We start from the raw sequence: 16815 nt of genomic DNA on the forward strand, positions 1-16815 counted from the left end.
GTCTGTTATCAGCGCAAGGGATGGTATTAATGGCCACCTCCAGAATGGGGCTCGAAATGTTTATAACTGCACTCGCTTGGCAATAATCCTGAGATCGCTTGTGATCCTACCTCCTACGATTCCGTCTCTGGCATTCAAAACCCAGGCCGCGCGGTTTTATCAGTTCGAGATCCTCGGTTTCTCAACCCTCGGCCAGACCTGTATCGATGTTATATTTTAATTGCTAGGTAAAACCGCTGCTTATGGATGCTGTTACAATTGGTCTTCAAAGATCGTCTCCTGTAATCCGTGGCTTCCCTCCTGCAACCCAGCTGTTACCTTCAACCCGTTTTTTTTCTCTTACAGAATGTAACGTATCATCAGAATTGGCCTTTGGCCACAAATTTCGGCCCTGGTGAAGTGACTGTAATATCGCTTCCAACTTGCAATAATTCGGGTGATATCCCACACCCTCAAAATTGCTTATCAATGGGAGTTTTCGTTCCCAAAGATAACTTGAGAATTTGCAGACCAAAGACTACAAATTGCTCCAACTGGAATAGAAGTCGAATCCACAAAACCGCTTGTTCAAATGGGTGCCTCATGTCCTCTATTTATTCACTTTTTTGAGAAGTTACTGGAAGTTTTCCGGAATTGTCTTTTATAATGCACTTTTATTATTAATCTTTATAAAATTGAATAAATAACTTTATAAAGTTAAAGTACAATCTCAATTTAATATTAGAACAAGTAGGCCCCACTTACTAAATTATTATTCTCCGAGAGCAAGAATGTAATCATCTGGAAATAAAATGACTCTCCAAAATCATTTGCCTACGAGAGTCGATGATAGGCAAATCCCCGGTAAAAGTTATGTCACTAGAAAGGGGACATGACAGTCCGCCCTTCCTGAAATTGCTTGTCCTCAAGCAATCTCAAAGCTGGATGCTGCAAAACTGTTTCATTTTCCCAAGTGGCATCTTCAACTGGTAGATCTTTCCATTTAACCAAATATTCTCTGATTACCTTTCTGCGGAGCTGTTTTTCCCTGCTTTCCAAAATGAATTCCGGCACTAAGATCAATTTCCCTTCATCATCCAAAGGCGGTAATATGGTAGAAGGTACCACATTCTGTCCCAATGCTTTTTTGAGGCGCGACACATGAAACACATTATGCACTTTACTATCTGCTGGGAGCTCAAGCTCATAAGCCAATTCTGCTATTCATCTGGTGATTCTGTAAGGCCCATAATATCTAGGCTTAAGCTTTTCTGACCCACTTCTTTTAAGAGTAGATTGCCGGAAGGGCTGAAGCATGAGGTAAACCATGTCACCCACCTCAAAGCTCCTCTCTGTCCTCTTTTGATCTGCATATTGCTTATACTGATTCTGTGCCCAAGCAATGTTATCCCGAAGTATGCTAATAATGTCTTTACTCTCTTGAATCAAATTCTCGGCACGTGGAATCCGGACATCCCCCATTAGCAAGTCAATAAAGCTCGGTGCATCATACCCATATAATGCTCGGAAAGGTGTCATCTGAATTGACATGTGAAAAGTGGTATTGTAACAATATTCACACAAATAAATCCATCTTACCCAAGCCTTCTGCTGATCAGCCACGTAGTTCCTCAAGTAGCCTTCCACCCACTTGTTTATTATCTCCGTCTATCCATCAGTCTGCGGGTGATAACTAGTACTGAGTGTGAGTTCAGTGCCGCATAATCGAAACACCTCCTTCCAAAAATGACTCAAGAATCTACTGTCCCTGTCACTAACAATACTACGGGGTATCCCATGTAACCTGAGAACCTCTCTGAAGAATACCTCAGCTACCTGTATTGCTGTATAAGTTGTGGTGATGGGAAAGAAGTGAGTATATTTCGTTAGTCTATCCACCACCACATAAATGCAATCGTGTCCCTGAGCCTTGGGCAACCCTGTAATGAAATCCATGGATATGCATTCCCACTTCTATCTCGGGATGGGTAGTGGCTGTAGAAGTCTTGCTGGGAAGGTGTGCTCCTATTTATTCTGTTGACATACAGAACACTCACGAACATACTGCAATACATCCTTCTTGAGTCCTTTCCTTGTAAACCGTTCCCGCACCTGTCTATATGTTTTAAAGTACCCTGGATGACCAGCTATGGGTGAATCATGAAGAGCTCGCATAATAGACTGCTTCACCTTCGATCCTAGGACTAAAAATATCCTGCTTTTGTAAATAATCAATTCATCCACAAGTGTATACCTGGTATCAACAATTGTCCCATCAACTATCCCAGATGCCCAAGAGTCTCTAGCGTATTCTGCAACAATCAAATGCTTCCAATCCTCAGAGACCTCTACCATTGCACTGAGATGTGGCCTGCGTGACACGGTGTCTGCTACCACATTCTGAGTGCCCTTAACATATGATATATCAAAGTCGTATGCCTGTAGCTTACTTACCCATTTCTGCTGTCTATCATTGAGATCTCTTTGCCCAAGGAAATGTCTCAAATTGTTGTGGTCAGTTTTAATACAAAACTTACCACCTGCTAAGTACTGCCTGAACTTAGCTAAGGCATGCATGATAGCTAACATCTCCTTGTCGTAAATGCTGAATGATCTTTCTGGCCCACGGAGTTTCCTGCTCTCATATGCAATAGGGTGTTTGTCCTGCATCAAAACAGCCCCAATACCATCTCCTGAAGCGTCACACTGAAGTTCAAATGGCTTCGAGAAGTCGGGCAATGCTAGTATTGGACATGAAGTCATGATCTCTTTAAATCTGTCAAAACAAGCCTGTGCCTTTGCTGTCCAAACAAAAGCTCCCTTTTTAAGCAAATCTGTCATAGGAGCCGCAGTCGCGAATACCCGCAAACAAATCTGCGATAGAAGCCACATAAACCAAGAAATCCTCTCAGCTGGGTCAGGTTCTCAGGAATAGGCCACTCCACAATGGCACGAATCTTATCAGGATCCATCCGTACTCCTTCTCTGCTGATAATATGACCTAAGTATAACAACTCGGTCATACCCAAGTCACATTTGGACTCTTTGGCATACAAAGACTCTGCTTGCAAGGTCTTCAATACTGTCTCTAAATGCTCCATGTGCTCATGCCATGTCCGACTGTATACCAAGATATCATCAAAGAAAACCAACACAAATTTCCTAAGCTAATGATGGAAAACCTTATTCATGGTGGACTGGAAGGTGGCTGGAGCATTGGTCAACCCGAATGGCATCACTACAAACTCAAAATGTCCACAATGACATCTGAAAGCAGTCTTCTCTATGTCCTGTTCTCTGACTCTAATCTGGTGGTAACCGGATCTCAGGTCTATTTTACTAAAGTAGCATGCCCATGTAGTTCATCTATCAACTCATCAATTCTTGGAATAGGATATCTATTCTTAATAGTCTTCTTATTCAACATTCTGTAATCAATGCACATCCGAAGAGAATCATCTTTCTTTTTTACCAAAACTGCTGAAGAAGCAAAAGGAGACTTACTAGGTCTAATGTGTCCCATTGCAAGAAGCTCCTTGATGGTTTTTTCTATTTCATCTTTGAGTCTCTTTGGATGCCTGTATGGAGTGATCATAACCGGTTTAGCACCTTCTTCTAATTCAATGATGTGCTCAATCCCTCTATCAGGTGGTGTACCAGGTGGAATATCACTGAATACCTTACTATACTTTTCCCTCAATATCTGGATGTCTGGATGATATTCCGTCTTTTGTTGTTTTACGTTTGTAGGCATGAGAGTACACACAGTTGCCCATTCAATATCGTTATGCCTCACCAACCTTTCCAATCTTCTGAGAGAAATAGTTCGGATATCACTATTCTTGATAGCTCTCAACACATGCTGCTTCCCATCTACCTCAAACTTAATCTCCATGTCCTTGAGACGGAAAGTAACTTCGCCCAATAAACGTAACCATGCCATACCCAAAACGATATCCAAGTCGCCCATATTGACCACATGGTAATCTGCTTTAAACTCATAATTATTCAGACGTAAAGGCATGTCTCTGACCATTCTATTGCATTTAAGAGTGTATCCATCGGCAACCTGTACTCGTAGACCCTCAAACTCCTCTATCTTGATTCCACGGTGCTCAACCAATCGTGCATCAATGAAGTTGTGTGTGGCACCTGTATCAACCAATGTGATCACCTTCTGTCCTGCTAGAACACCACGTAACCTAAAAGATCCCTCCTGCTGAATACTAGAAAAACGCCCCTGCTGTAAATGTAAATGAAGTTAGCGCAGTAAGGCAGCATCAAGCTAAATGAAAATTAATCTGGTTGGGCAGAATATCGGCAAGCAACAGTGATAGGGCAAATGGAATTCCAAGATTGTTGAGGTAGTATCACATTCAGTTAAATTGCATTCAGAGTTTGTTTTGTTGGGTCGAAATTCAGAGTATGGTAACAATGCCCGAGTTTTGAGGCCAGTTCCGTGGGAATTAGAAGTGTCACCACGTAAGGTAGTTTTCCAGGAGAACCCGTGGAAATTGGTCGCCCCCAGTTTCAGTGGCAAAACTTCTTTCGTGCTCTGTAGCACACGTAGAAAACATAGATATTTCCAGCGGTTAACATACCTCAACACAGATTTCATGGGTGAGCAACAAGTGTTGGAACGTATTCTACAGTCTATCCGACGGCGAGCAACTTTCAGGTGTCCATTGTTCTGAGGAAGATTGGGTCGAGGGGCATCTACCACCTGTGCAGACGGTGTGATTTGAAACCGACCAGATGTTATAAGTTCAGATGAATTTTGGGGTTTGGCGAGACACAGTTCACCGTGCGGGAAGAGCAAATAACGTCCAGTTATATGTATACTGGAAGACGGGTGTAAGGAACGGTTTATAGGTGGTTAAGATTCAGATTATACAAGTAAAACTACACTAAACATCCGACGCCAATACCAAGTATGAGGACAAACTGCTGGGACTAGGTTCGAATTTGCAGTCAGCTGATCTGACCCAAGCATATGCTTGTTTTTTCTGCTCAAGTGAATTCTCCAGGTGTTACATTGGTATGTTAATTACTTGTAATAAATCTCTGAATGAAAAGTCTACTGTAGGTTTCAAATGATACTAGAAGCTTGGGGGATTGGTTCTACTGTAACTCATCTACAGGTTTATTATTTGTTTTCCTACGTAGCAATTTGAAATGAGCGACTGACCCTGAAAGTAGTGTTGCTTCATTTATGAATGTCTCTTGAATTAGTATCGACTGCTGTGAATTAAAATCCAGAACTAGAGTAACAGTGAATTGCTTGATGAATTTTCCCCTGTAGCAAGCAGCATTAGGTAGCAGTTCTTGTGACTGATTTCAGTCTCAAGTTACAGTAAAAGTGGTTGGGTTTGGTTATCAGTTGGTCTGATTTGGTTAATAGCTCTCTTACAGAACTAATAAAGGCTGTGAATTGTTTGACAAAATTACTCTCTCACAACTATAACAACTCCTGCAAACATTTGGCAAATTCTGAAAACATATTCATACAGTAATCACCTAATTACTGCTGTTGAAAATTATTCAGTTTCTTACAAATGCTTCCCCCTCTTCGCCGCGTTCTTGCAAATGAAAATTTATCATGCTAACAACATATTTCTCATCATTTTACGAATTCAGAATTGTCATATCATATGATCATATTAGCCATCCATTTCCAATTCATATATTGCCATAAAGATTAACCGATACTCCATTTTCTCATGAAATCATAATGAATAACTAACACTTCATTTGCACATGAAACCATAATGAATAACTGATTTAATCAATCACTCAACTTCGCATGAAGTCTCAATGGCTATAAAGGAACATTTAAAGTTGAGCCAAAAATTGAGATGTAACATACCCTCTTTCTTGTGTTTCATTGTCCCTAATGAACTCTGCAAATTTTAAATACTAAAAGAATACAAGATATATATATATATATATATAGGGAGAGAGGGAGAGAGAGAGATAGAGAGAGCATCATGATTTCATCTCATTCCATTTTGAATTAAAATCTAAGCCATGATCAAAATCAAGGTCTACCATTCCTTTATCTCAATGCTTTTAGAAAAATTCTTACATGATACCATAAAATCAAAAGCAACACACACATACCTGTGTTTACTTTACCATACCTGTGCTCACTGCAGCATCACTTTGAATTGATCATGTTTTAGGATATTCTATTTCATATTCCTATCACACTTATGGCGACACAAAATTTTTTAGTTTAATTTTCATACCAGTAGTTTGTGTAAGAGATTTTTTTTTTCAATGTTCAAGATTCAAGAGCAAGGATAACCATTCAAAAACTTGCAATTCCTTAACTAGCATGCTCTAAATCATATCTTGATCATAAGTAAATAATTCACTCATACATACCATCTAATATATGGGACTCAATAAATGAGTAAAATCATCCTTGTAGGCTCACAAATCATTTGAGAGGTTTAGTGGATCCATGTTTCCATTTATGTGACTTGGGCCTTCATGCCCATCTTATCACATAATATTTCAATAATTTAAAAATAAATAAATTACGTGATAGAAATGCATTTCAACAATATAAGTTCTATGAGTCTTTCATCTTAATATGATTAAGCAATCACATTTCATCAATGTAATACAAACGTGCTCAATGTGAACATAAGCATCCCAATACATCATGATAATTCATTTGGAATCAATACAGCTCATGTATTATGAAATTTGTAACAATCTATCCAAAAAGATAACCATAATAAGCAGACTAGAAATAGAAAACTCTCTTTGTAAAAGGATAAGAAAATAAAAATGTCAAGTAAAATATGAAACTAATCTACATCTTCCTCTTCTTCCCACTAAAAAGAAAAAGAGTTTAGAAAAATTACTTGTGAATCTGAATTTTCTTGAAAAATCTCTTCGGATTTGTGTCGAGTCCACTTGTGATTGATCTAGAAGGCTGCCAAAAACTATTTCTCCCCACAAAAACTCTTCTCCTCTCCTCCAAATACTCAAAATTGCAAAATAAACAATGAATGGGCAAATTGCTAGGTGTCCCAGTTTTACCTATGCTGTCCAAGAGAAATAATTAAGTTATTGCAAGAAGTTCGCAATTTATCGCAGAGAAGCGGCCAAATTACCAACAAGAATTTACGGTCTTCCTAGCTTGAATTTCTTGCCAAAAAAACCTTATGCTTTCTCATTTTGCAAAAGTTCTCGCGAGAAGTAGAGACATTTGCTACTTCTCGGAGAGATTTTAATCTGTGTATGCACACACACAGATATATATATATATATATATATATATATATATATATATATATATATATATATATATATATATATATATATTCAAGCCCACCATTAATAAAATAAAATATGTGATGCTAGATATCAATAGCGATTAAATTAATCCAAATCCAACACAAAGCTGATTTAGAATATCACACCAAATCAAGAAGTATATATTGAATAATAGGAAACCATATTGGCAGTCAATCTTAGTCCTAAATATTATTTCTCTTAGTTTTTGCACATACACACACACACATATATACTCACAAACCCCCCCCTCCCACGAACCCAAATGGAATTTAGTTTTCCGAACACACGAACCCATACCCAAATCTTTATTGGCAACTTATTGCCCTTATTATATTTCAAACGTTTATTTCATGTTTTGGAATGAGACAAATCCTGCTTGATAGTTAAGAGTTAAAAACAATCAGATATTTTTCAGTGTCTTCGTTTTATGGCCATGCTGTTACCTATATGCTTTTTTAATTTGGTGGCTTGCTTTAAAGAGTTTTTATAATAGATATTTGAGGTGAAAGCTGCATCACTTTTTCATCATCAATGGTACACTATGTTAGTACTAATGCCAAATTGACTTCAATGTTTCTACAGTGACCTGACTGGGAACTATCTTAACGGCTCAATACCTGTAGAGTTGGGATCTTTGTCAAATTTGAAAAATTTGTAAGATTTGTACCTTTATCATTAGTTCCTTTTGATACTTTGTATTTAGTCATATTTTTGGTAGTTGACTCAAAGATAGGATGTGTTGAGTCATGATTTTGGGAATTGCCTCAAAGTTTAAATTCATAAATAAAGTTCCTTGAATTAGTTAAATCCTTGATTATTTACCATCAACTCTTTTAATGCACACATTCTCTCAAATCAAAGTATATAAATTATATTGACAGATTAAATTTGGAATACTACATAAAATGTTAAAAACGTATTTCTGTTTTTGGCTTGAATATAGTACATAGCATTCCTCTTTGTAGCATTCTGATTTGTGGTGCAAACAATTGTCAGTGATGGGGACTGACACGTAAGAACCAAAATTACCTTACATAATTACAATGCACACAAAAACTGACTGTCCAACTTATTATCTTACATGTATTTTGAATGCTTAATTTATTTATTCAGGTCTCTTGGCCTAAACCGTCTGTCTGGATATATTCCAAAGGAACTTGGAAACCTTGGTAGCTTGATATCATTGTAAGATTGCAACCTCGCCATATATACATGATCTAAAGATTGATAATGATATGCATAATTTTTTAAATTGAGAACTCTATCTGTGTTTAATAGGGTTGTTCGTTCAAACAATCTATCAGGACAATTGCCATGGCAACTCTCAAGATTAAGTAATCTTGAGAAAATGTAAGTTCATGTTATAACCCTTCTTCAGCAATTTTATCGTGTATTTCCAAAGACTACTCTTCAGTTATTTTTTCTATTGAGTGTGGATAAATATTCAATAGGTAGAATGGCACACTAATTCAGTTTGGTAAGTACTTGATATCTATGTGGTTGAAACTTTATAAACAGCTTTAAAGAATGAGAGTCTAAATATTGATCAAAACTCCATAGAAAGTGTGGTTACAGGTATAACAGTGACAATATGAAGTTTGTGTCTGTAATTACTGTGAATGCTCCATGATATAATTCATAAATACAAATCTTATTCAATCTTTAATGCGCATCGCTTCATACAGTTGCTGTCATTTAATAAAATATAAGACAAATAGTTCCTATTATTCTAAGTCTAGTGTTCAGAATTCTAACAACTTGAAAGGAACCATGTCTGAATAGTGTCAAGAGCATAGATGACAAACCACGTAGAGAGAGCAACTGACATGAAGAAACCCAAAACACAAGAACTGAAGTAGAGGAATTTCCTCCTCAAATCTGTTAGGGACATATTTTATGCCATAAGCTAATAGCTTGGTAAATGTTGCTAAGGAGGGTCATAGTAAGTAGGTCCAGACAAATATATATTTTTAGTTGTCTTGTTGCAATTTGTACCTACATCCACTGTGATGTCCCCATTTTTGCTAGCATTAGAGTTTCAGGGATTAGCCTATTATTGTGATCCTCGTAGGCTAATTATTGTGGATAGAGGGTCTTTTGAGGTAGTGGCTTGGCTTGGGAGGGTCTTATCTTCTCCACAAATCAGCAAGCTAAAGGTTGGTTTTCGTTTGGCTCAAATTGGACTTTGTTTGGGCTTAGTTTTGTGTACTTACTATTTGTGATAAATTGGTGTTGATTGAGATGGACCCTTTCTATTTTTGGAAAGTGCATTTGGTCACATGGAAAAATAATAGGTATGACTCCTATTTCAAATGACATATTTAAATGATGAGTATTTTGGGAGTTATTATATTTTTAGTAGCCAAATTATTATTAACTAATTAAATGGCTTATAATAAAGTTATAATTTAACTTTATAATTTCACTTAAGTTGAGGGTTGAGTTAGCATTGGAAAGAGGCATTTATTAATTAGTTAAGCCAAGTCAAGTGAAAGAATCTAATGGAGACTTCTAATTAATGTTGTGTGGTGAAGCTTCTTAAGTGAAGTTACATTTTGGCAACAAAAGGGAATATGGAGGTTATAAATACAAGCCCATTTGTTGAGAAAAACATACTTGGATATTTATTTTCTTTTGTTGCCTTTATGTCTTTTTCTGAGTTCTGATATTTATGCCCTTGCTGAAGTATAAGGGTCTGAATTTTGGGTTGTTCCATTGGATCTATAGCTAAAGTATTGTAGACTTGAAACTGAGATTTAATTCTGGGATTGCTTTGCAAATAGTTGCTGAGGTAAAACTATTTGCTAGTTTCTCCTACTGTTCTAACTGTGTGTAAGGAGAGTTGTGTTGCTCAAGGTTATTGTTTGAATTTGTGAGAAGATCCATCAGAGTCTTCTAAAACAGCTTGCATCTGCATAGTGGAGGGTAAATTTGGGCATATTTCAGATTGTCATTTTTCATCTGGAGACCACGTTTGGGTATTGCTAATATCTATAGCCATTGCCAAAGCTGAGATATCAATCTTGGAGGAGGGACGTTATTTCTCTAGTGCCTGCGATTCATATTTAGGAGGCTGTGAATTATTATGGGTTGGAAATGCATAGCACAATGCCTGTGTTCCATATTTCTTGGCATTGCAAACTATTATGACAGGTTTGCATCTTTAGTTTGAGGTTCTTGGTCTACATTATAAGCTTGCAATCTGATGTTTTGGAGCCAGCGATTTGCCAAAGGATGCCATTACCATAGAATTGAGCAGTGATCAATGAAAGAGAAGAGTGCATATGCTATACAAATCACGTGCCATTAATTGCATTTGTAAATTTCTGTTTTTCTAGAAGCTCAATAAAATTGCATGGTGAAATTTTAGTATCAATTGTCCAATTTGATATTTCCTTCAATTGTATTTTCACATTTCATTAAATAAATGTGAAATTCAATATTTCTTTGGTGCATCATAGATTTTTTCAAAATAGCTATCTTTGCAAGGAATTGGTGTTAAATTGTATATTCAAATTTTCCTAGCAACAAGAACGCAAGGGACACGTATTAATTTGAATATTCATAACATGGACAAGGAATTAATAGAGACAAAGATAAGATTTCATGCATATTGCTAGTTTGAAAGTTGAGTTAAGTGAGGGACATTACATCCATGTAGAAAAAAATCAAGTGGGGTTTTTTGTAATGTTCCCATTTTTGTCAGTATAAGAGTTTCATGGATTAGCCTATTAATGTGATCCTCATAGCCTAATTATTGCGGATAAAGGGTCTTTTGAGGTAGTGGCTTTATTATTATAATGTTCCCGTCATAAAATAAATGTATTTAATTAAACTTTGTAATGGGCTGATTGATTTAATTTACCTTGGTCCCATTTTTATTTTTGTGTTCAAAGTTTGTGTCGCCTTCGGCTATTTTTGTACACCCTCGGAATGGATTCTTGAAAGGTATTTAAGCACGGCTTGTAGGAAGTCTTAGACATGCTTTGGATTATATTTCTCTGTACTACAAATTCCTGTTGGAGTTCGGGAGTGTTCGCCATTTCGGAAGTGAAAGATCTTCCATATTTGGCTCATGCGATTTTGATGGGATTCAACCCTCACCCTATTCTGTTGTTGCATGTAATTCTTTGTTTGAATTCGGCAAATTGGAGCATTATCTTTAGGTGAATATCAATCATCTCTGTGTTTACTTCTCCATTTTTGCTTGTTCATGGTTATATTGTTTGCATTCCTTTCCACTATATTATTCTATCTGAACATTTCATCATCGAACTATCTCAAGACTGTCACTGAACATCACCGTATGGCTCACATATTGGGTAGTCTGCTAGGCAACCTAGGCACCGTACGGATTCCACCATTCATACCATACGGCTCCAAATTATCACTTAAACTACCACTGTATGGATGACAAGAGATACCGAACAGCCTGTCACCCACACCATACGGACTGGAAAGACATTGTACAACCTTCAAACATCACCGTATGACCTCCTATTTCCTAGTACAATTTGCATACACCATTGTTCTATCCCCATTATCCATCGTATGACATCTATCCTCACTGTACAGCTGCTCCTCTTCCACCATACGGCCTGGTAATTGCCACTGTACTACCCAACAACCTCTCACCGTACTGCCACTGTGGCTTCCCGTAGGGACATCTGAGCAACCATTCCTACACCGTACACCATCCGTACAACCTCTTCTTTAGGGAAAATACACCATTATTGATTGTTTGTTACAAGAGGAATTCAGAATACAGTGGTATTAGAGCCTTCGATCCTGCTAGCTTATGGACAGTGAATGAGAGTTTATAGCTGGAAGAGAAGGACACATTTCATTTTGATCAAATGGTTGATGAACGGGAACCGACCACTGCCGAACTTGTGGCTTTTTTGAGAAAACTTGCTAGGAATTAGGCACAGATCACTGATACGCAGCGACTTATGAAAGAAACTCTCAAGAAGTTGGCGGAGAACAAAATATCTGGGGAACAAAATGGTCACAGCACGGTCTCGATGTCGGGGAAATCAATCCCTCAACTAGCATGCTCCTTGCCTTCCATGCCGACTTTTCCACCACAGATGGAGACACAGCACAGAGGGAGACAACCAACTTTCGAAGAGATGAGAGAAGACTGGAAGAATGCAAACCTTGAAGAAGATTTATCCTATAAAGATTACGTAGATCTGAGAATGAGATATTCGGGAGGCAAAAACAGAGGATACTTTAACGATGATCTCAGGAGAAAGTTGAGTAAGGTAAATCTATCACCATTTGACGGATTGGGTTCCATATCAGCACAAGCGTGGGTTATGAAAGCCGATACCTACTTCTTGTTGAATCTTATGCTAGAAGAAGAAGCAATCAAATTTGCTGTGTTACACTTGGATGGAGTTGCGCACGAATGGTGGCACCACGACACCATCACATTAGGGCATGATAAAATTAGGACTTATGCAGAATTCACGGAGAGATTGATAGAACGATTTGATGGTAAAGATCCAGAGCTCAATTTCAAAGATTTGGTGCAACCGAGGCAAACTGGATCGGTAGATCAGTTCATTGTAGAATTTCAAAAACTCTCTATTTTGGTCACAAACATTTTCGAAATAAGGCAGGTAGTGCTCTTTATGGACGAACTGACTGAACCTCTAAAAGGTTGGGTGAAGGGATTCAATTCGGCTACCCTGTCGGAAGCAATCAGTAAAGCACGAAGTATGGCATCGTCATCGGCATCATCCTCATCCTCTTGAAGTTACTCACATCCTAAACCACCGACGTTTCTAAGGGACAAACCTCTGCCCAAGAAGCCGTCATTGGATGAAGGTACCAGATAGGAACTCCAAAGGAAGAAATTGTGTTTCAACTATAAAGGCCCTTGGGAGCCGGGTCACCGATGCCTCAAAAAGGGGAAGATCCATTACATTGAGGTCGTGTCTGATGATGAGGACAAACAAGAAGAAATGCCAGCTGAAGATAACCAACCCCACCATGACACCAACGTCAGTTTGAACCGTATAGAGAGGGTTGCCGCTTTGGTGCAGCGCAGAGGAGCCATTGCATTAGCTGGCAGCCCAAGGTGCATAGTTTTTTGTGTACAGGGTATCCTTCAAGGACAAAGGGTTATGGTGATGTTGGATAGTGGCGCTACTCTAAATTTCATCAACTCATCCTTGGTATGACAAAGAAGTCTTCCTACGGAGGTGTATGTAGGCTTTCAGGTCAAGGTTGCCAGAGAGACTTTCCTGCCCTGCACGCACCTTGTTCCTCGACTAAGCATCACTATGGTGAATCACACGGTGACTGACGACTTCTTCATAGTGGAGCTAGCTGTCATGGAAGTTATTCTGGGCATACAGTGGATGGAGACCCTTGATGAATACACTCAGAGTTTCAAGCAGATGGACCTCACTTTTGTGGTTGACGGAAAGAAGGTTGTCCTCTGAGGAATTGCAAATGAAGGACCAAAGGAAGTTTCCACGCATCGGATGGAGGCAATCTTGTGGCACGATGACGTCACGTGGGCTGCGCATTGTTTTATCTTGGTGGAACCTATAAAGGGGCATCAAACACCACAGGATGATGAACTTAAGATATTTTAAGTAGACATGATAAAGTTTTCATGGATATCCCTCCGGGCATACCACCTCATCGGGGGTTTGAACACACAATTGAGTTGGACTCAGAAGCAAAGCCAGTGATAACCATACCCTACCGCCACCCCAAGAAATTCAAAGATGAGATTGAAAGGACGATTTAGGAATTGCTAGAGAAAGGATGGATCCATCTCAGTTCTAGCCCATTTACATCATCTGTAGTGTCGGTCAAAAAGGACCGGATGATGCGCATGTGTGTGGACTACCATGCGTTGAACAAGAAAACAATAAAGAATAGGTATCCCATTCTAAGGATAGATGAGCTGCTGGATGAACTGTATGGCGCAGTTTAATTTTCAAAAGTAGATCTCCGTTTTGGATACCATCAGATCCGAATGAGAGAAGATGTGGAGAGAATGGCTTTCTGCTGCCACTACGGACATTATGAGTTCCTTGTCATGCCATTCGGATTGACCAATGCACCTGCTACATTTCAATCATGCATGAGCCGCATCCCAATGCTACCAGATGTTTGTCTTCTGCACTGAACACCGACCAATCATCCAAAAATGCCTTGAAGTTTCCGACGAACATCTTATCAAAAATATGTAGTATGATTCGTTGAAATGTCGCAGGCGCATTGCACAGACCGAACGGCATTCGATTATAGGCATATACCCCATCTTCTACGACAAATGTCATCTTCAGCTTATCCTCCTCTGTGATGGAAATCTGATTGTAGCCGGAAAACCCATCCATAAATGAGTAGATCTCGTGTCCCGCTACCTCTTCTAGGATGCTGTCTGTGAATGGAATCGGAAAGGGATCCTTGATGGTGACGGCATTTAGGCATCGGAAATCAACACATATTCGGATCTAAGTGGAGTCCTTTTTCAGTGAAATCACTATCGGAGATACCCATTCACTGGTCTGTACCTTGAAAATAATGCCGGCCTCCAACATTCAATTGATTTCCTCCCTAACCCGTGCCGCATAATTTTTGTTCATTTTGTAGGGTCGCTTTCTTACAAGTATTGCTCCTTCGATCAACTGAATGCGGTGCACGCACAACTCCGGCGGTACTCCTTTGAGGTCCTTGTATGTCCATGCAAACACATCTTTATATTCTAAAAATATTTTGAATGCTGCTGCCTTTAGTACTGGGTCCCAGTTGTCTCCTACCAGTATGTTCCGTGGTTCGGCTTCATCGCCCAAATTCATGGTCTATAATGCAACTTCGTTGTATTTGATGGTTTCCCCTTCAGAGAACTTATGTGCCAGGGTGACATCGAGTGACGCATCGCCTTCCTTCAATTCAGTAAACTCCTTTGGAAATTCATCGGTATTGTGTTCTTCTATTGTCAATATGTTGTAGGTTGGAAACAATTCATAATCCTCGATCTGCCAATGGTAAAGACCATTGACTGAATCCAAATCGTCATCTCCTTCCAGTCGTAGAACTCCCTGCTGATCTGATTCCATAGTTTGTCCCTTTTCATCCTCTTCTCCCTCAGAATCTGACGATAGGGCTTCTTCCCCGACCATCTGAGTGTGCAGATTGATGACATACTTGCGGCCTTTGCTTTTGAGTGATAAAGTGTTTTTCTTCCAATTGTGCTTTGCTTTTGCTTGTATCAGCCACCCCCATCCCAGAATAGCATCGTACCCCTTCCGCCTGAGAAGAATCACAACGAAGTCCAACAGGAATGGTTGTGTTCCAATTGTCACTGGTTGCGCTGTGAGTATTCCCAATGGCTTGATTCCGTGTTGATCGGCTGTTAACAGCTGGAAGGTAGGTGGCCATAATGTCGGCTGTACCAACTTTTTCCAAGTATCCTCTAGTAGTACATTGACACCGGATCCTTCGTCGACGATTGTGTCCGTTAGCACAGTCTCGAGAATGCCCATTTCAACAACTGTCGGATAGCGTCCAGATGAAAGAGCTAACAGCATCGGGTCTTCTGCACTTGTACCCCCCTATTTCTCCTTTTCTTGCTTTACTGGTTGCTTAGCAATCGGGGCTGTATTCGTGAGTGCCGTACGGAGTTGAGGCATGGTGAGCAACAAATCATTAATCCTGACGGGTACCTTGGCTTGCAATATTTGCGTTTTGTTCTGCATTGTTCCGTACAGAGATGCCAGGTGTGTCCTTCAGGTGTGTTGTTTCTCCTTGTGTTGCTTTCTGGATTTCTGCACGGACTTCCTCCAGTCTCTTCTTTTCCTCCGTCGGGTCAGGGTAGAGCTTCGCCTACTTCCGTGTGATAGCTAGAACTTCTTCCTCGTCTGTTTCGACGGTAATCAAGTTTACTCCAGACTTCGGACACTTAGTATCATCATGATCGCCAGGTCCGCACCATCGGCATAGCAACTTCGGTGTGTTCGCCGTTGTACATTCTCGGGCGAAATGACCCCATAGATTGCATGCGCAGCATTGAACTATTGGTCGGCCATTCGCATCATACTGGATCCGACTTCTTCCGCCATTATTGTTGCTGCCACTATTGTTGTTGTTGTTTTGACCACGCTGATTATTTCTGTATCCTCCCGATGTGGCACCTTCCGTACTGGTGTTTCCGTTCCCTCCTAACGGGGATGCCTCCTATGTCAGGAACACTTGTTGCGGTGTTCTTGTTTTCAAATTGAAAGGGCATTCCTTTACGGAGTGTCCCATAAGCTGGCAGATCTCGCAATATTGCTCTTTCGGGCAGGATCCCTTTGTATGGCCTTCCTTCTTGCACTCCGTACACCACAGTTCATTGCCCTTAGTCTCCTTGTTCATGTTTTTGAATTCCGTCATCATCCGAATCATGTCCTTTTGAAGGGCACGAACTTTTCTGCTGTTGCCTTCATCATTGCTGCTATCTTCTCCTGAAGAGGCGTCGTCATCTAAATCGGATGAAGTATTCTTCTTCTTCTTCTT

At 39.5% G+C, this 16815-nt stretch overlaps 1 protein-coding gene across 1 annotated transcript in view; it reads left to right on the forward strand.

The window, feature by feature from the left end:
- The window catches only part of LOC149545093 (putative LRR receptor-like serine/threonine-protein kinase At1g53440), a 227777-nt gene that overhangs the window by 21187 nt on the left and 189775 nt on the right, over window positions 1-16815 (forward strand). The window contains exons 4-6 of the mRNA XM_089795589.1: window positions 7873-7944; window positions 8404-8475; window positions 8569-8640. Of these exons, the coding sequence (XP_089651715.1) occupies window positions 7873-7944; window positions 8404-8475; window positions 8569-8640 (216 nt within the window). The remainder of the gene's footprint in view (window positions 1-7872; window positions 7945-8403; window positions 8476-8568; window positions 8641-16815) is intronic.

The sequence above is a fragment of the Cupressus sempervirens genome, chromosome 8 (assembly GCF_028749045.1).
Source record: "Cupressus sempervirens isolate cs-2001-9-10 chromosome 8, ASM2874904v1, whole genome shotgun sequence".
In the NCBI taxonomy this organism is placed as follows: Eukaryota; Viridiplantae; Streptophyta; class Pinopsida; order Cupressales; family Cupressaceae; genus Cupressus; species Cupressus sempervirens.